A 27,092-nucleotide genomic window follows, 5' to 3' on the forward strand; every position below is an offset into this window, starting at 1 on the left:
CAGAAAACCCTGGGGAGAAGAGGACATCATTATTGTTTTCTTCCTTAATAGGTGTAAAAGGTCGGAACTCTGTCAAGTGGCAGCAAGTTCATCTGTGTAAAAGACAATGTAAGTTATTTGCTCGTCAGACACATCGATGGCTTCATGCAAGGGAGAACCATAGGTGACAGCCTCAGCAGCCGCTGATGGCTTGCCGTGTCTTGCATATGGGGGAAGGAGATAACAGGAGGATGCTGAGCCAGACCAGCCCTACTGCCAGTCACACGACGGAGCTCGGCGTGTAGGCTGCAGCTGCACTGCTGACAAATCATGGAAGGTTTATTAGTCACAGCCTGCTCGTTCTTGCCCTATATTGCTTCATGAAGTTAACAGAGAAAAACTGGTTCAAAATCAGTTTAAAATCAGTGAAAAAAGAAAAAAAAAAAGTTGTATATTCACATAGCTCTCTCAAGAGAGGAAATTAATTTAAAAAAAAACAATGTTTTTCAAGTTTTGAAATAATTGATCAACCACATGGTTTTCACATGAAAACAATCTCTGCTTTTACTTTAAACATCAATATATTTGTAAAAAATGTTCATAAAATATCATGGAAAGCTTTTCCTTGTTTTTTTTAAAAAGAAAAGAATTTTCATTTCTGTATCTTACACTGAAATCACAATGTCTTAAAGATTTTTAGAGGACATACTTCAAGAGTAATTGCTTTAGATCTTCATGACATCTCCATTAGGTAGCTAGATTAGTTATTTGCTTAAAGTATACCACTATTTACCATTTATTTTAGAAATAGGCTACATATATTAAAAAAGGAAACAATTTGATAGCATGCTTATTAAATCACACATACGCTTCTTAATATGCAAACATAATTTGGGGCTGGTTTTTATCATTTACGAGACCACAACGTGGCTGTACAGCAACAGTACAGCAGTGGTGCTAAGAATGTGTTAAAAAAAAACAACATTGTTTTTAATGCTGGAAAGTTTTTTACATTTTGAACTTCTGAAATACTTCTTAAAATACAGTAACTGTATATATCTTTTTATACTTTGTTTTCCAATATTTGTAATGCACTTTAATTCTCCTGCTTCTATATCTATGATTAAGAAAACAAAAATAATCATAATGTCTTCCTCTTGTAGGTTACAATTATAACTGGAGAATTTTTTACATGTTTTGAGATTAATTTGTCATTTGCAGCCTTAACAACAATAACCTTAACTCCATAGAGTTTAATTTACACCATTAAACTCAACCCAGGCAAAGACCTCTTTCTGTAAAGAATGAGAAATGCAGGAGAATTGTTGGTTATCAGATGGGTAAAACTATTAAGATAGATTGATAGATTGTCTTATTTGCATTGGTTCTTGTATTTAACCAATGTTTGTGATATTTATGGATCAGTTAGGAAATTGTGGTAAAATCTTATCAAAAGGCATTACCTTGGAATATTTTCTTTTTATTCATCTGTTTTCTACACAGAAAAATACTCCACTGCTTTGGGGGTGTTATCTAAACTTTTCAAAGAAGAGCAAGCATTTGGATATAGATGTAGTGAGGTTGTAAGTAGTTCTTAGATATTGTATCGAGATGCTCAATAAACTGAACTCTACACAAGAAAAGCCCTGTGACATGAAGAGGTTAACTTCAGCCTTGAAAAGAAACAATACCATCTTTACTAAGCTGAAGTCATTAACCTGATGTAAGCATAATAATCCCAGTCACTCTCCTAATTTAGCAAGCATTTTCTCTCTTCAAACCTCTGTTTTACAAGTAGTAAATGACCTCACAATTTTTTTTTTTTATGTTGTTCTATTTATAGCATATGATTTCTCTCTTCAAACAACAAAAACCAAAATGGACTCACTAGGGCCCACAAAAGTGGCTGATGTTGGAAGAGAGGGAAAAAAACAGCCTAAAGTCATGGTGCTACTAAAAAAAAGCTTATGTTAAACTAAGCTGCAAACTATCTTTCACGAAGTTTGCAGAAGAGCAAGGTGTCCTGGGTTCAGCAGTAGCAGTCATTTTTCCTCTTCTTAGTAGCTGGTGCAGTGCTGTGTTTTTGACTTTCAGCCTGGGAACAACGCTGATAACACCGATGGTTTTAGTTGCTGCTCAGTAATGCTTACTCGGACCAAGGACACTCTGAGTCTCATGCTCTACCAGGGGGGAGGGGAAGCCGGGAAGAAGCAGAGACAGGACACCTGACCCAAACTAGGCAAAGGGGTATTCCATACCACAGCACATCATGCCCACTATATAAACTGGGGGCAGTTATCAGGAAGGGAGATCACTGCTCAGTCAGGCTGGGTATCGGTCGGCAGGTGTGAACTGTTATATTCTATTCCCTTGTTATTTCCCTTATCATTATTATTATTGGTGGTAGCAGTAGTGGTTTGTGTTATACCTTAGTTACTGTACTGCTCTTATCTCAAGATAGTGGTGAACAGGTTGGAGGGAGTGAGAGAGAGAGTGAGAGACCACAACACAAGGTAAGCACCTGAGGAGGTAAAAGGGAACTTCTTACAATTCATTTAACATTTAGCACAAAAAGAACTGAATTTATAGCACAGAAAAATATTTCACAGATCCAGTAGAGAAAATACTCTTCAAGATGAGGTGCTTTCATTGCGCATGAATTATGTGGCCTGTATACTGAATTAGTTGTTGTTTCCACAAAGATGACATTGCAAAGATGACATCCAAATAGACTGAATTGCAAGAATCCTGATAATAGATTGTATTTTACCTTAAGATTGCCTTTTTACAAATCCTGCTTGGTCTCTATTTGATATTAATATTTGAAAAAGAAATCAAGTGGTGTGATACCCAGCTAAAAATGTCATCTTTTCCTACTTATATGAACCAATTGGACTTTTATGAGATGACTTTTTTTTTTCCTTTTGATTTTCTTTAACACAGATAGATATTCCTTTGAAGCATTTCAGAGAATTGGATCATCTTGGAATTTTTGAACTTTGAAACCACTTAGAGTTCAACCATTTCCTCAAGGTAGGAAAATGTTTGTTTTCAAACAAAATACAGTTTTGCATTTATGTCTATATGGATTTTCAGCCAGTTATCAAAATATTTTGATCTTAGTTTGTTTTTTGTTTTTTTTTAAACAAAGCAGTAGTGAAATTGTGATACACTACTGAGTGAAGTTTCTACCCAAATAATTAAGAATATCTCTCTATTTTGTAAACACCCTGCAGAGGAAAATATCCTTCCATTCATTACATTGACATATGATACCCTTTGTGGAGAGAGCTAAATAGATTTCTGTGATCGAGACACTAATATTCAGAGTGGCCTTTTAATTCTGAGTCTCTAGAGGACAGATAATTTTTTTCAAATTAACACTTATTTTTGCAGGCTAAATAGGCTGTAGCATATGCAATACAAAATTTATATGTTCTGTAATAGCATTTGAGGGAAAAAAAAACAAAACACCAGAGCAAAAAATCCTACATAAAACCTAGTTTTATGTCAGAAGTCTTGAATTATAAGATATCTTCTAATAAAAAAAAAAATTAGACCTCTAAAAAAATCAAAACGTGATGAACAGTAGTAGAGGTTGGAGAAGGATGACAAGAGGAAACCTACCATTAAGCCTGCTACCTACCCTATCTCACAGCTTTTAAGAGCTTCCTAGACAAAGCAAAACTTACCTAACATCACATAAAATAGTGATATATCTAACAGTTCCCTGTTTTCTTTCACTTTTTTTAACAGTCTTTTTATCTTTCTGAATAGTTTTCCACATCCTGTTGCTCTCATGCCATTTATCCACTACTAGCAAGTCCTGGGCAATATTCTCTAAAAGGAGTCAAAATACCTGGAAAAATGGGAGACAGCTAGCATGGCACAAAATTGAAATCTGAAAGCATGATGTGCAGTGAAATTCCACCCAGGGAGAAATACAGGTGTCAGTGTGCTCTTTAAGTTGAATGTGCAGTAGAAACTTTCAGGTTTGACATCCTGTTGAAAGCTGGCACTAGAATTAAAATGCAAAAAAAGTATTAAATAAAGCAACATAAAATACAGTAAAGCTGATGTGTCAATTCCCATCTGGGCTATTCTTTTCACACTTGCTGGATTAAAATCAACAAATGATCTACTCAGGAATCATATGAAAAAGAACTACAGAATTCATTAATGTAGGGAATTAAGTTATATAAAACCAGTTCTCTAAGACATGGAAGTTATAGGTAGATTCAATGATTAAAATGACCCTATTCATTTACTAGTGCAAATTTTCCAAAGAATTTTTATGGTATTTATAGTATCTACCAATGTTATTTAGGAAAGTTGCAGTGCAGCAGGCCTGGTTTATTCTTTTAATCTGCACAATTGTTAAATATTGCATAAAGCACAAGGTGTGAAGAAGGAGGACAAATTTAAGTAAACAAAAAGAAAACTGTTGTTCTCAGAATTACTGGGTGATCTCTATTCAACATAAAAGATTTTCAGTTCATGATCAAGAAGGCTGAAAATCAGGGAATTGTCTGAACTAAGCTAATATATTATTATTTTTTATTAATTCATTTTGTCACATCCATCTTTGAACCAGAGAGCATAGCTGTTGCCTATGCCACACTTCATCCAAAAGAGTGCAGTGCCCCTAAATAAATCATGCTGCCCTTGGCAAAATTATGTGATTCAAATCTGCAGATTCTTCAAGCAACTTCTCCTTTAGTCTTGCTCTTCCATATTTTGTTACCTGAGCAGTGTCACATGGAAAACATTAGTGTTACCACATCTTGGTTTCTTTTTCCATTTTCCACTTTTGTTTAGGATCCTATCAAGTGCGCAACTACTTTTAAGTCACCATGGAGCAATCAAAGTCCATTTTTCACTAATTAAGGAAATGATACCTATTTATTTTATATATATATGTAAAATCCATGGACTTCATAGATCTAAATAATTTAAGACCATTACTGTCTGCAGGATATGAGTTCTGGATTAAACAAACTAGTGAATTAAGTCTTTGACCATTCAGTTACTATGGAAACTTTATGGACTTCCCATATTCAGTTGGCTTTTAATGAATGTCCTGGGTTCAGCAGTAGCAGTCATGTTTTTCCTTTGTGTTAACTGGTGCAGTGCTGTGTTTTGACTTCTAGTTTGAGAACAGTGTTGGTGAAGCCGATGTTTTCGGTTGTTGCTAAGTGATGTTTACCCTGACCAAGGACTCTGTGAGGCTCATGCTCTGCCAGGGAGGAGGGGAAGCTGTGAGGAAGCAGAGACGGGGCGCCTGACCCGGGCTAGCCGGGGAGGTATTCCATACCACAGCACGTCATGCCCGGGGTGGGGGGTAACTGGGAGTTACCCGGAAGGACAGGAGCTTCCGGGTGGAACTCGCTTTCTTGGCCGGTGGTATCGTATTGTCTTCCCTTGTTATTTTCCCTTATCATTGTTTTAGCTGATAGTAGCGGTGGTGATTTGTTGCTGGACTGTTCTTGTCTCAACCCGTAGGAGTTGCACTCTCTCAATCCTCCTCCCCGTTCCTCCGGGAGCTCCTGAACCCAGGACAATGAATTAAAATCAAAAAGTGTCAGACTCCTGAAAGAAGGGAAATTATGTAGAAGAAACTAGTTTTAAAGCTGGAAAATCCATAGAAACCTATTTCTGTGATTTCTTTCGTAAGAACTTATTTTAAGGGCAAATTTCAACAATCTGATTTAGTAAATCAGGACATATTTGAGAACTCATGCATATTCATATGCGTTTATGCATGGAAGTTATTCACTTGGCCATATAGGAACCAGAGAATGAATGCTCTCAAGCCTGATGAAGGAAAGGAAGGGAAATGCCTACAAAGCAGGCATGCTGATAGTCAGGTCCAAGGCCAAGAAATGGCTTGAAAAATATCCACTCATTTCAATGAACTTTGAAATCCTATTTCTTCACTACAAATTTCCATGAGCCACTGTGAAGAGATGAAATTTGAAAGAAGTACCCACTGTCTTATACATTAGTTTCACAACAAAATATAACTTTCTTGGTGAAGAGGTCTCCTATCTCCTATTCCAGGATTTTCTTAAAATATTACTTCCTAGAGGAAACTCCCCCACTCCTCTCACAAATATATTCATTCCTGCAGTTATATCATTTCCCATGGATGGGAAATACAGTCCATGCTTGTTTTTCTTGCTCTTCTCCTTAAGTTGCTAGCTGAATTTACATTAGACATATAGAAGTTATTAATATTTACTGAAATGGTAGTAATAGTTGAATGGTGATCACTGAATCACTGAAATGGTGATGAAAGAAGTAGTCCTGGTAATTTTTTGCCAAATAATCACCATAAGTCTCTGATTTTTATAGGCAAGTTTCCAGGGTCAGACATTGGTTGTTATATAGTTGCTTCTCTTTAAGAAAATTAATACTAATAATGATAGGAAATTAGTTGTAGAAAGCAAATTTTACCTATAATATACTTTCAAGTTTCATTTAATTTAGTGTTGGTTGTTTTGCAGGTTTGTTTTGTGTTTTTTTAAGCATGACCTTGTTATTTTGTTTCTTTATTCAGAAAATTTATTCATGAAATTAATGTTTTATCTTTACAAATTCTTATTTAGAAGAAACATAGAAATACTGGAGATGTTAGCTCTTACAAACATGCACCAACTGTGGATAAGTTTGGAATTTGCGAAGGCCTCAGGTCTCATGTTTCTTTCTTAGTTCAACTCCCAAAGTTTCTGTCTCCTGCTTGTCCATACTGTTCTTTATGGATATTTGAAATCTTCTCAGACTAATTCTGCCTTCCTTAAACTTAGCTCCCTTTATGACTGTAAAATTTCTTTTGGTAATGTGCTATACCACTTCATCATCAAGGTCTAACAACAATAAAATCTATACATTTTTTAATCCATTCTCTACCTCCTTTGCTCTGGAGAAAATACTTTGACCATGCAACACACTACACTAATGTCAAAGCACCAACACCAGCCTTTGTTGGTTTTAATATTGTTTTAAAAAAAATGGGAGGGTACTTAATACTTTGCAGAGTGTTCCACTTTCTACCAGAAATGGGGCTCTTGCACTGAACTTCTGCAATTCTTCAGTTGAAAGAAAGCAAAATACATAAAGAAGTAATATTTCTGAATTACTTTAATTGAGCTGAACTGGATATATCTACAGATTTTAGCTAAGTCTGACTTTTAAAGTTGAGATGAAAGTCAAAACATGCAAAGAACTTGCCTGCAGGTTTCAACAGCCCTGCTCCACAGAAGTGTACATAGAGACCAGGAGGCAATTAATCCTGTGGATTTCTCCTGTGGACTGAAAGGCCCTGGCCCAGCACGGTTGGTGCTCCTTTCCAGTGCAGGTCTGACTACTGCCTAGCTTTCTTCTTTCTTAATGATTGAGGGAAAATGAAGTCTTATACTTTAGACACCAAACTCTTCTATTCTCTCACCACTCACCACAGAATCATAGAATAGTTTGGTTTGGAAAGCACCTTAAGATCATCTGGTGCCAAACCCTCTGCCATGGGCACTCAAACTAAACCATGGCACCCAAGACTACATCCAGCCTAGCCTTGAACACTGCCAGGAACAGAGCATTCACAGCTTCCTTCGGCAACCCATTCCAGTGCCTCACCACCCTTACAGTAAATAACTTCTTCCTTATATCTAGCTTGAACTTCCCCTGTTTCAGTTTAAACCCATTATCCCTTATCCTATTTCTACAGTCCATGATGAAGAGTCTGTAGCTGTCATCCCTGTAAGCCCTCTTCAATTATTGGAAGGTTGTTATGAGGTCTTCATGCAGCTTTCTCTTCTCCGGCCTGAACAGCCCCATGATTCCTACCCTATAAAGTCATCCTAGTGAGGATTTACTTTTAGAGTAAATTCTTATTTCTGCTTCTGGCCTCCACTTACTTCTTGGCTTGAGAAGCTTATTTGAGTGAAAGAAAAAGTAGGTGATGCAGTTCAAAAATGCTGAGTTTGATTGTGCATTTTAATATTCTAGTAATACATTAAGTACTGAGAATACCTGCTTAGTTGGAGATACAAAAGCTAAGGCTACAAAGTACATAAGTGCTCTTGAAATAGGCAAAATAACCCTGTGAATGACTCTGGCTTAACAATATAATACAACTCAATTTATTTTTTACAATAGGTTTCTATGAAGTAAAATATCAAAAGAAATCTGTACAGAGGGGCCTCATTGAGAGATAGCACTGAACAGAGAGCAGCAGCAGCTCACACAGGTAACGAGGGGAGAATGATACAGAAACATTAAAGATAGGTAAAAAAACATGATAAAGATGCCATAAACTGTTACTGCAGATGAGTTACGGCGGTGGAGCCAGAACTGACAGATGAGTAGGCAGTTTTTCAATCTTAGGTACAAACAGAAAACCAGTTTTAACGTGAAAAATGGGAAAAAATGAGGAAAGAACCTCAGTGCTTCAGTTTCTCAGTGAGAAAGGGAAATTCAATGTAGGCTAAGGGGAAATATTGTAGTAAGGTAAAAACTGACTGCAAAAGGAAATAAATGAATAACAAGTAAAAAAAGAAATTGAACAGAAAATATGGAGAAATAACAAAATATTTTGCCAGCTTCAAATAAAACTGGGTATCTGGCTTGGTTCTACCAAGAGTGTTAGTCCAGAAGATAAATAATCTTATCAACAAACAATAACAACAAGCTGAACTAATATCATCTGAATTTTTGGGGGTTATTTGGAAGTCTTTAGCCATGTTAACTCTGTTTTCCATTGATCTCACTGCTTTGTGTGGGGTTTCTTTCTTTGATTTTTTTTTTTCTTTTCTCCCCTAAAATAATGTAATACACCTAAAGAATGATCAGAATATAAGGACCTGAGATAACAGTGTGTTAAAAATACAGCATTTTCCCAGCAGTGTGAGTGTTCAAGGCATCAAATAATTGCTAGGAACTTTTCAAGAGCTATTTCCTACATAATTCTATATTATATTAAAATGACCACCCAACGATAAAGTATGACCTGAACACTGACTTTTAGAAAGGCACATTTCAAAACAAAGTCTAGTGTCATTAGAATCATAGAATCATGGAATAGTTAGGGTTTGAAAGGACCTTAAGATCATCTAGTTCCAATCCCCCTGCCCTGGGAAAGGATGCCTCACACCAGACCATGTCGCCCAAGGCTCTGTCCAACCTGGCCTTGAACACTGCCAGGAATGCAGCATTCACAACTTCCTTGGGCAACAAATTCCAGTGCCTCACCCCCCTCACAGTAAAGAACTTCTTCCTTATATCCAATCTAAACTTCCCCTATTTAAGTTTGAACCTGTTACCTCTTGTCCTATCACTACAGTCCCTAATGAAGAGTCCCGCCCCAGCATCCTTAAAGGTCCCCTTCAGATACTGGAAGGATGCTATGAGGTCTCCACGCAGCCTTCTCTTCTCCAGGCTCAACAGCCCCACCTTTCTCAGCCTATCTTCCTACTGGGGGTGCTTCAGTCCCGTGATCATCTTCGTGGCCCTCCTCTGGATTTGTTCCAACAGTTCCGTGTCCTTTTTATGTTGAGGACACCAGAACTGCACACAATACTCCAAGTGAGGTCTCACGAGAGCAGAGTAGAGGGGCAGGATAACATCCTTCGACTTGCTGGTCACACTTCTTTTGATACAGCCCAGGATATGGATGGATTGCCGGGATGCAAGTGCACACTGCTGGCCCATGTTCATTTTCTCACTAACCAACACCCACAAGTCCTTCTCCACAGGGCTGCTCCGAATCTCTCCTCTGCCCAACCTGTAGCTTTGCCTGGGATTGCTCTGACCCAGAGGGAGGACCTTACAATTGTTATGGTTAAACTTCATGAGGTTGGCATCAGCCGACCTCACAAGTATGTCAGGGTCCCTCTGGATGGCATTCCTTCCCTCCAGTGTATCAACTGAACCACACAGCTTGGTGTCATGAGTAAACTTTCTGAGGGCACACTCAATCCCACTGTCCATGTCACTGACAAAGATATTGAGCAAGACCGGTCCCAACACCATTCCCTGAGGGATGCTACTCATTACTGGTCTCCAGCCGGACACTGAGCCATTGACCACAACTCTGTGTGTGGCCATCCAGCCAGTTTTTTATCCACCTAGTGGTCCACCTATCAAATTGATGTCTCTCCAATTTAGAGACAAGGATGTTGTGTGGGACAGTGTCAAATGTTTTGCACAAGTCCAGGTAGATGACATCAACTGCTCTTCCCCTGTCCATCAGTTCCATCGCCCCATCATAGAAGGCCACCAAATTGGTCAAGCAGGATTTCCCCTTAGTGAAGCCATGCTGGCTGTCACCAAGCACCTTGTTGTTTTTCATGTGACTTAGCGTGCCTTCCAGAAGACTCTGCTCCAAGATTTTGCCAGGCACAGAGGTGAGACTGACTGGTCTGTAATCCCTGGATCATCCATTTTCCTCTTCTTCAAAATGGGGGTTATATTACCTTTTTTTTTCCAGTCATCAGGATCTTCACCTGACTGCCACGATTTTTCAAACATGATGGACAGTGGCTTCGCAACTTCATTCGTCAGCTCCCTCCAGACCCGTGGATGGATTTCATCAGGACCCATGGACTTGTGTGCATTCAGGTTCTTAATATGGTCTCAAACCAGATCCTCTCCTACAGTGGGCCCAAGGTCTTTATTTCTTCAGTCCCTGCTTCTGCCTTCCAAGACTTGGGTGGTGTAGTCAGAGCCTTTGCCAGTGAAGACCGAGGCAAAGAAGTCATTCAGAACCTCAGCCTTCTCCAGATGCAGGGTAGCCAGTTCTCCTAATAGCTTCTGGAGGGGGCTTATGTTGTCCCTAGTCTGTCTTTTATTTGCTATGTACCTATAGGATCACCCCCAGCTCACGTTCCCTGTTAGTGGATGAACAAGCCAATGCTTGGTGAATTCTGCTTCACAGTGATAGGAAGAGCCAACATCGAAGTATCCAAAGGAGATGCCACTATGAACGTTTGGCTGCCACAAGCCAGTTATCCCTGTGGTAGCTTTTCTGACATCTCCTGCATAAAACCAAAAAAGCCAGAAGGATCGTGAGACCCCTCTTTCACTGCCTGTTCCCAAATCTTCGCTTGTGAAGCCAAGCCACCAATCAATCAATCGAACCTATAAAAACCCTTCTTGTTATCCTTAACATCCCTAGCCAAATTTAATTCTAACTGGGCCTTAGCTTTCCTAACCTGGTCCTTAGCTTCCTGGACAGCATCCTTGTATTCTTCCCTGGCTCCCTGTCTTTGTTTCCATGTTTTATAAGCCTCTTTTTTCCTTCAAACTTTCCTCAGCAGCTCCTTATCCATCCAAGGAGGTCTCCTGGCCCTCCTGCTGCACTTCCTTCTAGTTGGGATGCAACACTCCTGAGCTTGTAGCAGGTGATCCCTGAATATCAACCAACAGTCCTGGGTCCCCCTGCCCTCTAGGGATATATCGCATGGAGCCTTACTAAGCAGGTTCCTGATTTTCTGATTAATAGAATTTAGTCCAAAGGGAATTTATAATTAATGAGAATGTCCCAAGATATCTTAATTTGATTCAAAGTAAGGACTATGTTGAATGATAATGGAAGTATAAGCAGCATTTCTCCCACTCATTTTGCAGGAAGAGGTACGTTGCATGTACGAAGTAGCAAGATATAAGAGAAAATACAATTTTATTTTATAAATAAGTGTGAGAATGATGGATGAAATTTATGCTCGGAGATATCATAAAAGAAAAGGTAATTTGACTATGAAACATGTCAAGACCTAGGTTGCAGATATGATGCAACTTAGATTTTTTTTTTATATTTTCTTTACCTGAAACTATTCTCTCATGTATTAATAAAGAAATATCAGCTGGTTCTAAAGTAATTTCTTAAGTATTTTTCTAAAAAAATATCTTTAGTGTTAATAATTTTTTGAGACTGTAGCATGAATAGCTAGAAAAGGCATTGGTTTTTTTAGGATTCTTTTTAATTTTCTTTTTTTAATGACACATAGAATCTGATTCCTTTAAAAAAAGCCCCAAACATTCACAATTTGCAAATCTGATGGAATTTGTTGGACTATACCTGGAATATTTTATTTTACACCTTGAAAAAGAGAAAAAAAAAAAATCCTTTTGAAAATCTTGGCATAAAATTGATTATGCAACACCCTTTATTTGGCCTGGATGACCTAATGCTTTGTTCCTATCCTGTTCTGAATACCTTGGTGCCTAGAAAGTGCTTACAAAGTTTAATGGAATCAAATAAGAACTGTATTGGATTAATATATCTTTGGTGTGTGAGACAGATAAAAAAAGGATATTACCTTTCATGGAATTGATATAATGAGTGAAGAAAAACAATATGTTCCTGGTAGTTGAGAAAAAAAAGTGAAATATTAAAAAAGAGAGATAAGGGAGCTTTTTAGCCAGTTTGCCAACTAAGCCTTTTCCATCCCTATTTCTCACTATTCTAAAAATTACAATTACTTTTCAGTTTGTTGCCTCTATCAAAAAGCAGGTGAATTCTATTCTTTCTTGTCTGATATTATTGCAATGTTTCGGAGGGAGGTGCATTCTTTCATCTTTTTTCTAGCTGACTTCCACTATGGTGGTGCACAGAGTGCATGCATATATGTATGCAAAACACATTGTCTGCTCAGGAATTTCAATTACATCTTTAAACTGTATTATGTATCAAAGGAAATTATTCTAGCTCATAATGAAAACTGTTAATACAATTAAATGTTCCCTGCTTTATTTACCTTAATGTGTTTATTAATAGACCACAAAGTGAGTTAATGAAAATAGAAAAAATTTATTTTCTTTCCATTTTTTTTCTTAATGAACAGTTTCTTTAACTGTTTGCAAGGGACAGCTTTTATGATTATTTATTTCCTTTACAAATGAGCACTGGTAAGCATTTGAATTTGATTTCAGTCCAGTTTCCCACTGGCATAGACTGGATGATTTCATTTAAGGGTGTTTCTGATTTACCTCATTTTACGTGGAAAACTAACTGTGAAGCCAAAATCAACAGTCTAACAATAAGTCAAATTATAGTGAAAAGCATCTGCTTAACCAAAATGTTAAAACTTCTCTTTATACTTTGGTGTTTCTTATTTAAAGGAATTAAATCTCTTAAGAAACCATGGGAAAGGTGACTTCATTGCATTATTACTTTTAATTTCTGCAAAGAAATGAGTGGAAACAAAAAAAAAACCCTTAGTCCTAAGGAGAGTTTTGGAGAATTTCAGGATGTGCTTTCCGGAAAATCATTTGGCAAACAAATTCAACTGTGAATCACAGAATGCGGTCCTTTATATCATTATGATGACAAGTGGTTCTTCAGTACTGAGTGGCATCCTGCAGAGCTGAAAATGTTCCAGTAGGATTTGCCCAATGAATCAAATATCTTGTAATTGGATTTGTTACTTCTCTACAATAAAAAGCAAATGCCAAAAGGCAAGAATTTCTCTTTTTATTGTGTGCATGTGTTAGACTTTTTAATCAGCAAAATATTTATGCCAAAAGACAAGGATTTATTCATGATTTTCTATAGAGAAAACTATCTTAAAAATAACTAATATTCATAGTTAAGGAAAGCTACAATTAAAACTAAACATTTACTTATTTTTAGTATAGAGAGTGCAATGTACCACAAGTGCAGGCAAAACTGAATCTTTTTAGCATCTTAGCATTTGTTTACTGAACTAATTTTTTCAGCAGAATAAAATTGCTGAACCTATTTAATGACTGCAGAAAAAGAACATAATTTTTCATAAAGTTAAGTACTAAGGTAAGCATTTTATTTTATTTTTATTTTATTTTTTCTTTATCTAGGAAGCATCTGGACTAAAGTAGGATGTAGCTGTATGACAGAATAATATGTGAAACAGCACTAAATGTAATCATTAATTTACCATAGTTTAGACAAGAGACACAGATATTCCTATTTATTTTTTGTTTTCTTTTTCTTCCTTACAAGAGAGTGAAGTAGTAATATGCCTATCTTCTCTTCTATGAAACTTCAACAATTAACTTCTTCAGTTAATAACATGTGAGAAAGCTATGCTTCCAAGAAAAGAGATGATGCCACACCAACCAAGGAGGAATCCTGGAGATTTACTTACCTCTGGGGAGTCTGCTGGAGCTCTGTGTGTGTCAGTGTGATATTCTTGGTAACACTTTCTCTTCCCTTGGGGGATTTCAGTAGACTTAGAAAGAAACCTTTAATTTTAGTTTATTACTTTCTGATGTTCCAGATTTCATTTAATATTATCTCTGTTCCAACTGACAAAAAAACAAACAACCAACACAAGCACTCACAGGGAAAGTTTACAGTATTATGGAAAACAACAAGGTGGTTGGTGACACCCTGCATGGCTTCACTAAGGAGAAATCCTGCTTGACCAATTTGGTGGCCTTCTATGATGGTCCTACGGAACTGACAGACAGGGGTAGAGCAGTTGATGTCATCTACCTGGATTTGTGTAAAGCATTCGACACTGTCCCACACAACATCCTTGTCTCTAAATTGGAGAGACATCAATTTGATAGGAAGACCACTCAGTGGATAAAGAACTGGCTGGATGGTCACATGCAAAGAGTTGTGGTGAATGGCTCAATGTCCAGTTGGAGACCAGTAATGAGTGGCATCCCTCAAGGATCGGTGTTGGGACCAGTCTTGTTCAACATCTTTGTCAGTGACATGGACAGTGGGATTGAGTGTGCCTTCAGCAAGTTTGCCGATGACACCGAGTTGTGTGGTTCAGTTGATATGCTGGAGGGAAGGACAGTTCATTAGGGACTGTAGTGATAAGACAAGGGGTAATGTGTTAAAACTTAAACAGGGGAAGTTTAGATAGGATACAAGGAAGAAGTTCTTTACTGTAAGGGTGGTGAGGCACTGGAATGGGTTGCCCGGGGGAGTTGTGAATGCTCCATCCCTGGCGGTGTTCAAGGCCAGGTTGGACAGAGCCTTGGGTGACATTGTTTAGTGTGAGGTGTCCCTGCCCATGGCAGAGGGTTGGAACTAGATGATCTTAAGGTCCTTTCCAACCCTAACTATTCTACGATTCTAATACCAGATAGCTTTTGGCTCCATCCATATACAGTTTTTACCCTAACTGGCACTCCAAAAGGTCACCTCTGCAGAATGAAAACAGCCTGGTGGAGTCCCACCTACCAGAAGTTTATCCTTAAGCACACACACAATTCTCCTAATGACAATGGTGTGGGTGACTCTTTCCTTGTACTGGTAGTCTTTATAGATGTGTTCAGTCATCTTTACAAGACTGTTTTAAAAGAGTTGAAAGAAATTGCAATGAGAAGATTTGGATCTCTTTCTGCAACAGTCATGACTGAAGTGTTTGTGGCTGCTTGCAGCTCTTTGTATAGCATAAAGTGAAATAATGATTTCCAAAATCATAAGAATCTTTGTCCACAGAGCCACAGCAGTGGCGGCATTCACCCAAGGGAAGTTAAGCACAGGAATGTTAAACCAGACCAGAAATATTGAGTTGGGCCCAAATATATACACCTGCAGCAAACCACAGATCAGGAAACAAGTTGCTCAGTTCTAAAAATACTGATAGAATAGGGTTGAAAAAAGCAAGAAACTGGCTATCACATCTTGTATGCTCACATCCATTAGGAAATAGGTATTGCACAGCCAGGTTTATACAACAAAGTTCAAACAGTACAGAGTAGCACCAATTGTCACTGGCTTTTACTCAGAAAAAGGCTAACTTTATGTTGGTTTACTCATGTCTTTTTGGGATTAATATAACTCCACTAAGGGAATAAGAACCACCAAAGATACCAGAGGTTGTGAAACAGAATATGTCACCTATCCCCTACACTTTGTACTTTGGTTTGTAGGCAAGAAACCTCATTGTTCACTTTGTTCCCTTTCTTCTCATTTAAAACAAATGTCTTGCCTTTCTCTTCAGTTCCCATAGGTTTTTAATGGAAAATATAAGATTTGAAGAAATACATATTGCACTTTGATACTCTAGTACCTAGTATGGACGAACTTCTGGCTACTGCTTTTCATTCTTTGAAGACTAGGCTTTTTTCTTCATCTGAAATGGCACCTGGGGTTTTTCTACAGTGCCACAGATATTCTAGTAAAATACTGGAGTCAGATAATATGTATTAATATGCTACCTGGAAATATGATCACCAAACCCTCATAAAACCATAGGAATGACAGGATTTCTAGTCAGTCAGGTCTACACTGATTAAAATCCTGACTTAAAAGCACTGATCAGCTCTCAAATTAATTTCTCTAAAGCTATTTTTGTCCATGTGTAACTGACAGACAATTACTCTGAAAGTTCATTGTAACAGTTTGAGGCCTTCCCTAATGGCACAATAGCATATTTACAAAATGAAGAAAATAATGTACCAATTAGAATGAAGTGAAATTTATATCACATTGTCGTGGTTTAAACAAAGTCAGCTATAAATCACGCAGTCGCTCTCTCACTCCCCCCCACCCTTTTTGCCCTCCCTCTGCTCCTGGAAGGATGGGGAGGAGAATCAAAAGAATGCAACTCCCACAGGTTGAGATAAGAACAGTTTAGTAACTAAGGTATAACACAAATCAATACTGCTACCACCACTAATAATAATGATAAAGGAAATAACAAGGGAAGAGAATACAACACGTCACCACCCACCGACTGATAACCCGGCCCCGCCAGCACCGACTGATATCTCCTCCAACCCCACAGTCCTAGCCCTTCCAGGTAACTCTCCGTTACATCCTGGGCATGACGTGCTGTGGTATGAAATACCTCTTTGGTCAGTTTGGGTCAGGTGTCCTGTCTCTTCTTCCTCCTGGCTTCCCCTCCTCCCTGGCAGAGCATGAGGCTCAGAAAGTCCTTGGCCAGACCAAACATTTGAGCAGTAACTAAAAACATTGGTGTTATCAGCGTTGTTCCCAGGCCAAAAGTCAAAAACGCAGTGCTGCACCAGTTACCAAGAAGGAGAAAAAATGACTGCTGAACCCAGGACACACATTCATAACATCCAAGTAATTGCTCTTCATGCAAGTGAAGTGCTGGGTGATGAGTACAGACATGTGCAGCTGTACTGTGCTAATATATACTACTGGTCAGTATAATTTGATCAAATGTCACATCAAGACGTGTTAAGAAGATACTTCTCAAGGTTAAGTAAGAGCCTTTATAATAGCTATTTGTGCAACAGACTAGCAAAACCATTGTTAATATAGCTCTAATTAATTGACTGAAGTTATTACATTGTAGATGTTAATTCTGATAGCCACAGTATAATTAAATTCAGCATAGTTATTAGATATAGCAGTCCAAATTTATTAAAAATAAAGTGTGTGAAAGACAACAAAGTAAAAACAAAATCCTAAATTAAAATAGATTCAATAGAAATAATGACTAAAACTAAAGCAACATTAAACACTAAACTAATTGTAAATAAATCGGGCAGATAAACATAAGCTGAGAGGCACATAAAAGGTGAGCTGAGCTACAGCAGGACTGACATCAAATTTAACCATTCACAAATTACAATCACTCAATCACTCAATCACTCAATATGTATGTGTATGTATGTATGCATGACAACTGTGATATTCAGTAAAAAATGAAGTTTGAATAGCAAAATAAATTCTTGAAACTTTGTCTTTTCTTCCTACTGTTTCTTTAAATCAACTCAGTTAAACACTGCCATCATAGTAGTGACTTCTTCTGTACCAGTCTGTGATGCCAGTTATCAATGGAACCAGAGATCAAATCCAGCAGAGTTGGAACTAAATATGCCATACATATTCCTTAGAGGTTTAGTATGCCTTTTTGTGGTGTCTCCAAATAAAATACTCAAAAAACATTAAGAATGGAAAACTTACACAAAAAAAAATATTTTGGCAGTTATTGCAAAAGACCAAATATAAGTAAAAAAATCACTGAAAATAGTAACAAAGGGTTTCTAACACACCAAGTCTGAAAAAAAATATGCTCTTCCTCTATGCAAAATTCAGCAATGGTAAAAAGCAACAAGAACAGGATTTTGTCCACTACTTCACATACTCTGGAAGACTTTATCATTCTTCTACACAGATTATTAAAAAAAAAAAGTCAAAACCCATTATGTATTTATTAAACTAGTTGATACGTACATGAATAATTCTTTGGCACTTCTAGAAGTATTAAAGCCTAGATGTCTACCATATTGTGTGAAACCTAAATTTGTCAATGAAAATCAGTCCAGGTACAGTCTTTTCTGAAAAGAAAAAAGAGCTACAACAGTATAATACAGTAGGTTTATTAGTAATCTGCCATATAAAATAAACATTGTACAAACAGATATATTGTTGAAATTGTGAAGGTTTCTACCCATCCAAGCTTTGTCTAATGCAGTAATTTGTAGACATTAGTTACAAATAGCCTTTCTTCTTTATTCTATTAAATGAAAATTAGTGACATACAAGGAAGACAAATTTAACTATAGTCTTAATAACACCAATGCACAAAACAGAGCTTGTAACTGAAACAGCATCAAGTTAGGCTTCTTGAGATAAGAAATATGTTTCAGAAGCTCCGTATTAATTAGATTGGCTTACATGAATTTTCTCACTTTGTTGTTGCTTGCTTTATGATATTAAAACAAGAAATGACAACACCAAGTTCCTCAAAAGGAATGTCTTTCAGTCTGACATTTTTGACTCTCATCAATACTTTCAAGGACAGAGAGATTTGTTTTTCGCTAGAGTGACTGTTTCAAATCCCTGCTGCAAAGTTGGATCAAACACATATGCTAGATGGTCTTAATGGTGTCTAGTTAAGGAGTATCTACCACATCCCTTGTCACCATGCTCCAGGGTTTTGTTGCCTTATAATTAAAGACTTTACTTAGATCATGGGGGTTTTGTTACAAAACTAAGCTGTTTTTTTTTCCTTATTCTTCAGGTAACAGAACTGGAACAGAATTTATCTTCACCTTCACTGTAATCTGTTGTTTATCATTTTTAATGAGAAGGGTGTTTTGTCTGCCCTTAGTCTTCTCCCTCCCCTCTCCTCCAGAAAATATATAACTTCATTATATCCCAAAGATTCTATTTTTTAAGCCTCTTATTCTTTCTATCGTTATTCTTGCAGTGTTAAGGAGTAACAGGTATTATTTTGTGATGTAATGACACAGTCATAATTTAAATAAATTATTATCATCAAAACAGAGGTAATTCAGAACAAAGTCAGACTACCACCCTGCCTAAAACTAATATCCAGTTTCAAATGGCAACAGGTTGCCATTTAATGATGGTTCTAGAGCAAACCAGAAGGTAAATCTGCACCTAGTCTACAGGGAACTTGTGATTTACATTGGGTATAAAATGAAGACACTGTTTTAAAAGGTGTGGCCTGCTTATTATAAGTACAATTGATATTCTTATTACTCTGTTCTATGTATCAGTCTTTATTAATGCAATCCAATGCAAGTGAGAGAGATTGGAGATGTACTTCCTGAATAATAGGACAGGAGCAGAACAGTGGTCCCCATTTCTCTTGTTCCCCTAGCAAATTATTACTGGTAGTTCATTTGCTCATCTTTGAAAATGCATTTGTCTTTTTTTTTTCAATCAGAAATTATTCTATGAAAAATTTATCTGTTTGTGCATACATATTACTGTAGCACCTAAAAGCTCTGTGCTTTTATTAATCCTCCTTCTGCTGTGTATTATAATGCAGAGTACAAGGTCATTTCATTTACAAAGATCTTAGAAATCGCGGGTAAAACAAGAGACAACTGATGAATGTTTAAAACAAGAGATAGCTAATGGACAGGAAATGACAAGTGTACAAGGGAATAACAAGACAATACTAGTCACTGTGATAGGCAGCAGTCTCATCACAGAGTCACTTTAAACACTGTGAACACTTTGTTTCCCTTTAGGTAACACTTAAATTTAGATATTTTAAGGCAAGACTAAATACAGAGGAGGGAATAAGAAATTAGTTTCTGGATGTTTTGTGAGAGTTAATTCTGATAATGAGTTGCAGTTTGTGGAATAGAAATAAGGTGATTGTTTCACAAGAAAGCAATTGGTTTCATAAAGAATGGTAACATGTGCTGGCTAGAAGCAGGAGGTAGTGTCTTAACACCAAATAAGTAGGAAGATATTGGAAGTAAATATGCTTTAAAAAGTCCTGAAAATAAAGGCAAGTTGAATATGTCTGATAAAGAAGAGAAAACCAGAAACACATAACTGTCAATTCCAGTGCATAGCTTTATGTTTCTTTACAATAACCTGTATTTCAAGTTTCAGTCTTTTTATACACATAACAGTGTGCAACATGTAAAAATCTAAGCATGTTTATTCCCCCATCCCCTCAATTTGTCTGAGATGCAAGTCTCGAATCCATGCAACATAGGCTATTAACATAAATTAGTAAAGAGAAAGCACTGAAACAGACTGAAATATTAATTATGCTCAGCTGGTCTTTGCTGAGTGCATTGCTAAAAGGTGTCCAGTGGTAGACCAGCGTAGCCGTATTTGTACGCTCACTGTGTTGATAGGTATACACAGTGTCTGTGAGATGAGTTTGATAATGAGTGTCTGTTTGGCATTCACTCTGCATGAAACACTGGCTGGCAAGCCTGGAATTTTATTGATCAAAGTGGGCAGTGTGAGAGCAAGTGGGCAAAACACCAGCTAATGGTAGCCAGAAGCATTTGTTATCACCCAGAGTGAACGCCTGTCTCCTCATTTAAGTACTGATTGAAACAAATTTCTTTACAATTCCTCAGAAAGGTGTCTTTGACTATACAGTTTTTGATGTTTGAGTTGTCTGTCCTTTGGTATGTACTGCAAGAAAATGAATCTTGATTTTCAAGATTAGTTTCTATGTAAATTACTGCAGAGTGTTACACGCACCTGTTGTACAGGGAGACTCTCCAAAGCCTTTAGGCCTTTTAAACCTCACTCAAGCTTTATTTGAGAGCCAAGTTGAGCTTAGCTGGCCTTGTCTTGCAGCTTTAGGAAAATTAGCAATTTTCCACAGAAAATTGAAACAAGAGAGTACCCAAGTCATATTCACTCAATTCAAGTCTCATCTTGCACAGATACAGCTTTACAGTTGAAAACTAGAAAATGTTAAGAAATTGGAACATGCACTTTCATACCTACAATTCTATGTGCCTTACAGTTAGAACTCTTTTCTCTTTTTCTTAGTAAATATACATATGCAGATTAGGTTTTAACAGAATAATGTTCAACATCATGTAAAATTGACAGAAGGAAAGAAACTGTTGTCTATATGGCCTGTCATTTTAAACAATTTTGAAGTTTCCCTTTGAATAAGGATTGATGTTCATAACATTATTCTAGGTTCAGCTACGGCAGTCAAACCACAACAAACACTATTATTTAAGTAATGATCTTAAAATGCATATATTTATACTTTATCCTGTACATGTAAAAGGATTATGGATTTTTCAGGCCTAAAGTAAATGCAGCCAAATATTTTTGCAGTATGCTATACAGACAGATTGGCATGTGATAAATTCATAAGCCAGGCTTCTCTAGCATAGGAAAAGACTAAAGCCTTGAAGAGAATGGCTAATATCATTGCCAGGTAAGGTTTAAGAACTGTGTGTGGTAATGATTTTCATAATTTTCCTTTTTACCTCAGAAGATGGCTGTTCTTACCTGAGAACTGCACTTGATTTAAAATTCAGAATTTCATTTATTATACCAAAAATCTCTTAAAAGTCAATAATAGCATATAGTTTGTGCAAAGCCTTCATTTTTCTGAAAGAAACTAGCTTCAGAAACCTACAGCTTTCAAGATGCATTTACCCTTTGCCTGTTTAATTGAAAACAAGGATGTCATAGGTGATGGAAATTTCTGTTGATCAGGAGGAGAAAGTTGCAAATTTTTGCTGCTTCTCATGGTACCCTACAGCCTTTTTGGCATTTTTGAAGGCATTTTCTGAGTTGGGAAAGAAGGAAAGAAGAGGTTAAAAAATTATCTGCACTGCTCTGTTTCAGCTGTCAGTCATAACGGCCACTAAGGCTAGACGTTCACCCTTCAGGCAGTTCTGTTACTGCAGCTCAAAATGAGCCCTGTCTAAGCAGAAACATACAATTATTTCAATCAAATTATTCTTGGGCTACACAATACAATTACCCCGCTTAATTTGGAAGATAAATTAATTGAAGAATGATTTTCCTTTTTTGCATATCCCTGTGTGGGATATTCATAACAGACAGTTGAAACACTTGACTTTCATGCCAGAGTCTCTAAGAGAATCTCTATTTTAATCAGAAGCAGACTTTGTTTCGGCTCTTTCCTTTTAGGGAGAGGAAGAGGTTTTTCACACTGCAAGTCATCTCTTACATTTGCACAGAGTCAACATGTAAAAGTGGAAAGAGAGAAGTCATGCTTTATCAAGATTTATTTTCTTTTTTTTCCCTCTTCCACAGATGAAGATTGATTGAAAAAAAGAGTTCAGAATGAATTTCTCTGAATATCTATCTCTCACACTGATGCTGGTTCAACTTTGGCCTTGCTCTCCAAGCATGCAGAACTGCTTGGCTCAAAACACATATCAGTCTTTCACAGCAGTTCGAAGAGTGAAACGTGGCTGGGTGCGGGAGCCACTTTTCGCAACTGAGGAACAGACTTCAGTGGTGCCCGTGTATGTTGGACAGGTATGATAAACAATGATTCAAGGATGGTACAAGGTTAGATTTAACGTGCTGATTAGCAGCTTGTTACCTTGACTTGGAAGACCAAGCATCTCCAGCAACCTGTCAATATCAAAAAAAAAAAAGCAAAAATTGAAGCTTTGGGAGCTGCAATTGGTCAGCACATCTCTCCTTTACTGTGACCTAACTTAGGGTCAGAGACCTCCAAGAGCTTGAGGTTGTGGCAGTACCAAGGACCTTCCTTCACCTACGTCTGCTGTCAAGAAAACTCCACATTCACTCTGTTACTAAAGCTGTCTCCATATACAGCAGATGAAGGTATCAAGATAAAAAATTCTTTTCTGTTTTCTGAATGAAGGTTAAGGACTTATCAACATCTGGCAATTTCCTTGTGCTATTTTTAGCAGGGCATCAAAGCAGTCATACTGAGCGTAGTGTAGTTTACAAACAGTATTTAGCATGATTTTATATTACATTAAAGTAGCAGTTGATTTACCCCTCATTAATTTTTAATGAAGCAGATTAATACTAAATCCTTTTACCACTGAGAAACTACAGGAAGTGGCGTGGTTCATTAGATTAATGTAAATTTAGCACAAGGAGCAATTATTTTTCACTCTCCTTTAAAAATGTGCTTTAAGATAATTGCCTTAATTGTCTTAAGATAGGCTTTATCTACCACTTTCTTCTCTCTCTGCTGATAATTATTATTATTATTAAATACTTTTTTTCTATGCTAGAAATAATTGTAATCTTGAGATCTAGTTTCCTTTTCTTTAAGGCAATTTCTAGATGAATGAACCTAAATAAGCTTAACTGCCAATTAACTAGCACTAAGATTAAATTGGGCCCAAAGGGTGAAGTGTTCAAAATTCATTAATTACTCTTTCACTGCTCCTTGGAAGTAACTACTATAGAAGTGTGATGTCTCACTTACTAAAAGGAAGTGTAGACATACTGATTTTTTTAATAATTATTACTTTTCCATAGCTTGAAAACAGTTTCTTGTAAAGAAATTTCATAACTGTCCTATATTTTCACAAAGCTTTAGAAAAAATTCATAATCTCTCCTTTATATTTCTCACAAGTAAATTATAGGGATTTTTTATTGAAGAGTATAGTTAATTTATTTCAGTCTAAGCACTGTCCAATCAGACATATGTTTTTGTGCCTTTTTATTGAGATTATGATTTTCTTTTGGTAAATAAAATTATAATTTATAATTAACACACAAATTTTTAATAAATAAGGCCCTGAAGGAGACAACATCAAAGAAAATGAAAAGGTAGACAATCTATTTTTAAGTCACTATTCCCACTTCTCATCTACAACAAAAAGACCATGAATTCTTTTCTGTCCAGGTTAATAAAACAGGTAAGCTCAGGATCTTAACTATGCTTTCTTAACAAATATCATTTGTAAAAGACCTCTCATTTAACATGATCAGGGGCATGAAAATATATTTGGGGTAAATGATGCTACATGAAGTGGTTCAACACAGGTTATGTCTAAAAAGGCAGTGCGATGCACACTTCTCTAAAGGTTTGGTGCACTCTGTGATCACATCTGAACCCCATCTCTGGTTAAAGATCTAGATATACACCACCTTTCCCATGCCCTGGGGTTCATGAAAAGGAAACCAAGATTATGGATCAAAAAAAATCTGTGGTGCCCCCTAGCCAGATACTCAATTTGCGTGGTGTTAAAATGAATTTAGCCAGATCGCTCACAAAGGGCCAGACCTGCCCCATATTTTGCACAACTACTTAATTACAAAACATTTCACTTTAAGTTGTTCATATTTTAAATAGTTCTAAATCCTGAGAAATTAAGTTATTGGTATTTAAAAAGCAGTTGCATATTGTTAATATGAACAGAACTGGTTTGTTGTCATGAACAAATGAAACTGGACCACAGTGATCTCCAGGGCTCAACTTCATCAGAGGAATCATCATCATAAAGTTCATCTTAGCAAGACAACAGAGGATGCAGATATTCCTGGAGGGAAATGGAAAATGTCTATCATTTTATTTCAAAATAAATAATATAGGCTTATACCACAATAGCATTTCATCTCTTTAATATTTCAACAGAAATAGAGCTGCCTTTCATATTTACACTTAGTATTGCTGAGTACAAAAAATATATACAAAACTCACAAAGTACCTTGTCATTTGTAATAATAAAAAATTTAGATAATGCTTAATGACCTTATCTTTTTCAGCAGAAGTTTATGAGACCTAATGAAGAAACAAAGTAAAGTAGGCACTTACATTCATTCCCTTCAATTCAAAGCGGCTGAAGCAACTTTTTTTCAGGTTTACCAGAGAATTATATGTTTATTATAGAAAAACTTTAAAACTGAGCCCTGACTGGAAGAAAATGTCACAGTACCCACTTTTAAATTAGCTCAGTAGTGACAGCACTCATTGTAGAACAAAATAAAAAAAACCCTTACAATGCAAATTCCAAAACTTTGCACCTCCCAAAATGTGGCTAAACTTTTCTGGTTTGTATTTGCAGGTGCAATCAAATTTAGAGCAGGATGGCAAAATAAAATACACTTTGACTGGGGAGGGAGCTGGAAGCATTTTTATCATTGATGAAGATAACGGCAAAATTTACGTGACACAAAAGCTGGATAGAGAAAAGAAGCCCTTCTACGCTCTAAGAGCACAAGCAATTAACACGAGCACTCAGCTTCCTGTTGAACCTGATTCAGAATTTATTATCAAGGTTCGAGATGTCAATGATCATGAACCACAGTTCTTGGGTGGACCTTACATGGCTACTGTTCCAGAGATGTCACCTGAAGGTACTGCATGGTGTGAACCAAACTCTTTAATTGCTGACTTTTTTTCCAGATAGCTATATTGATATAAACATTTAATAACGTATTTTATAGACTGCCTTTCAGTAAGAAGAAAACACACTATTTTATAAGGTTGGAAATTTTCAAAGGCATATGTTTAAACTGAAGGTTGTACACACCTCTGTTTAATATCCTGGCTTTCAAATATTTAGATATCCACATATATTCAAGTCCTTTTAAAAAATCTGCTTGGATACATGCTTGGATTGACAATAGATAGATGTCTTTCTCATCAGTAATTTAGTCTTGAAATGGGTACACATTTAAAACTATAATATTGCAATTTGAAATAGGTAGAGTACTATAGCCAGTTGATCCTCTAGAGGAGACATGGGACTGACCTATTTCATAGAATCATAGGATAGTTAGGGCTGGAAACTACCCTGTGTAGTATAAATCATATTGTACTGTAATTGCAAAAGAATCACAATCACATGACAGGCACTCACAATTTTCTGTTTTCCCCCCACCCAAAGAGAGAGATAGTTCCTTTCTTATAAGTAATGTGTTCAGAACATGAATGGTATGGAGCTGATATGGGGCTGATGTCATGACCATCCTTACATCATATGTGATGCTTACCTATTTAAACTGTCAAGCCTCTTTCCCATCAGTCAGCTTCACTTCTGATTTCCTAAGCACATGAATTATAATTTTTCTTGTCAAGAGGAATAACTTAATCCCAACACTTCTTTCCCACCTCCGCATGATCAAACAGATATGTACAATGATCTGTCATGTATGTGGAAACTCAATACAACAAATATGAAGCAAATAAACATCTGAAAAAAAATATATATACACATATATGTGTACATACTCATATGCATACATAATCATAGAATAGTTAGGGTTGGAAAGGGCCTTAAGATCATCTAGTTCCAACCCCCCTGCCATGGGCAGGGACACCTCACACTAGACCATGTCACCCAAGGCTCTGTCCAACCTGGCCTTGAACACTGCCAGAGACAGAGAATTTACCACTTCTTTGAGCAACCCATTCCAGTGCCTCACCACCCTCACAGTAAAGAACTTCTTCCTTATATCTGACCTAAACTTCCCCTGATTAAGTTTGAAACCATTACCCCTTGTCCTATCACTACAATCCCTAATGAAGAGTCCCAGCCCAGCACCCTTATAGGCCCCCTTCAGGTACTGGAAGGCTGCTATGAGGCCTGCATGCAGCCTTCTTTTCTCCAGTCTGAGCAACCCCAACTTTCTCAGCCTGTCAAATGTCTATAGCATACAGATATGCCTGTCATATAATGTCTATGACATACAGATAAATCTTTAAAAAAAGAAGTATGAATGCAGCTGACATAAAAAGGTATGCCAGAGATACTGCTATCATCAAATATTTTTTTTTAATCAAAGAAATGTATCTGTTATTAAGATAAATTTGAAAAAATATTGTAAAAAATCAAAGGATTCTTTAAGCCTTAGAGAAACTATTCCAGTAATGTATTAAATTTATGTCTCTCTTTCTTTGGGTTATTTCTTTTACAAGTAATATTGAAAAAAATTCAAATATTGTGCTACTTAAAGAGCTATGAAATAATGAGG

General features: G+C 36.8%; 1 protein-coding gene across 3 annotated transcripts in view; it reads left to right on the plus strand.

The window, feature by feature from the left end:
* CDH19 (cadherin 19) overlaps positions 1-27,092 on the plus strand; it is a 114,106-nt gene that overhangs the window by 55,760 nt on the left and 31,254 nt on the right. For 2 of the 3 annotated variants that reach the window (XM_057397399.1, XM_057397398.1), the window contains exons 2-3: positions 22,433-22,660; positions 25,181-25,472. In XM_057397399.1, coding sequence (XP_057253382.1) covers positions 22,463-22,660; positions 25,181-25,472 — 490 coding nt within the window. In that variant the 5' untranslated portion in view covers positions 22,433-22,462. Of the gene's footprint in view, positions 1-13,742; positions 13,766-22,432; positions 22,661-25,180; positions 25,473-27,092 lie in introns of those variants that run through there. The other variant, XM_057397400.1, reaches the window with a different exon arrangement.

The sequence above is a fragment of the Pezoporus wallicus genome, unplaced genomic scaffold (assembly GCF_028554395.1).
Source record: "Pezoporus wallicus isolate ANWC-B61680 ecotype Strahan unplaced genomic scaffold, APGP_CSIRO_Pwel_v1 contig_227, whole genome shotgun sequence".
Lineage (NCBI taxonomy): Eukaryota > Metazoa > Chordata > Aves > Psittaciformes > Psittacidae > Pezoporus > Pezoporus wallicus.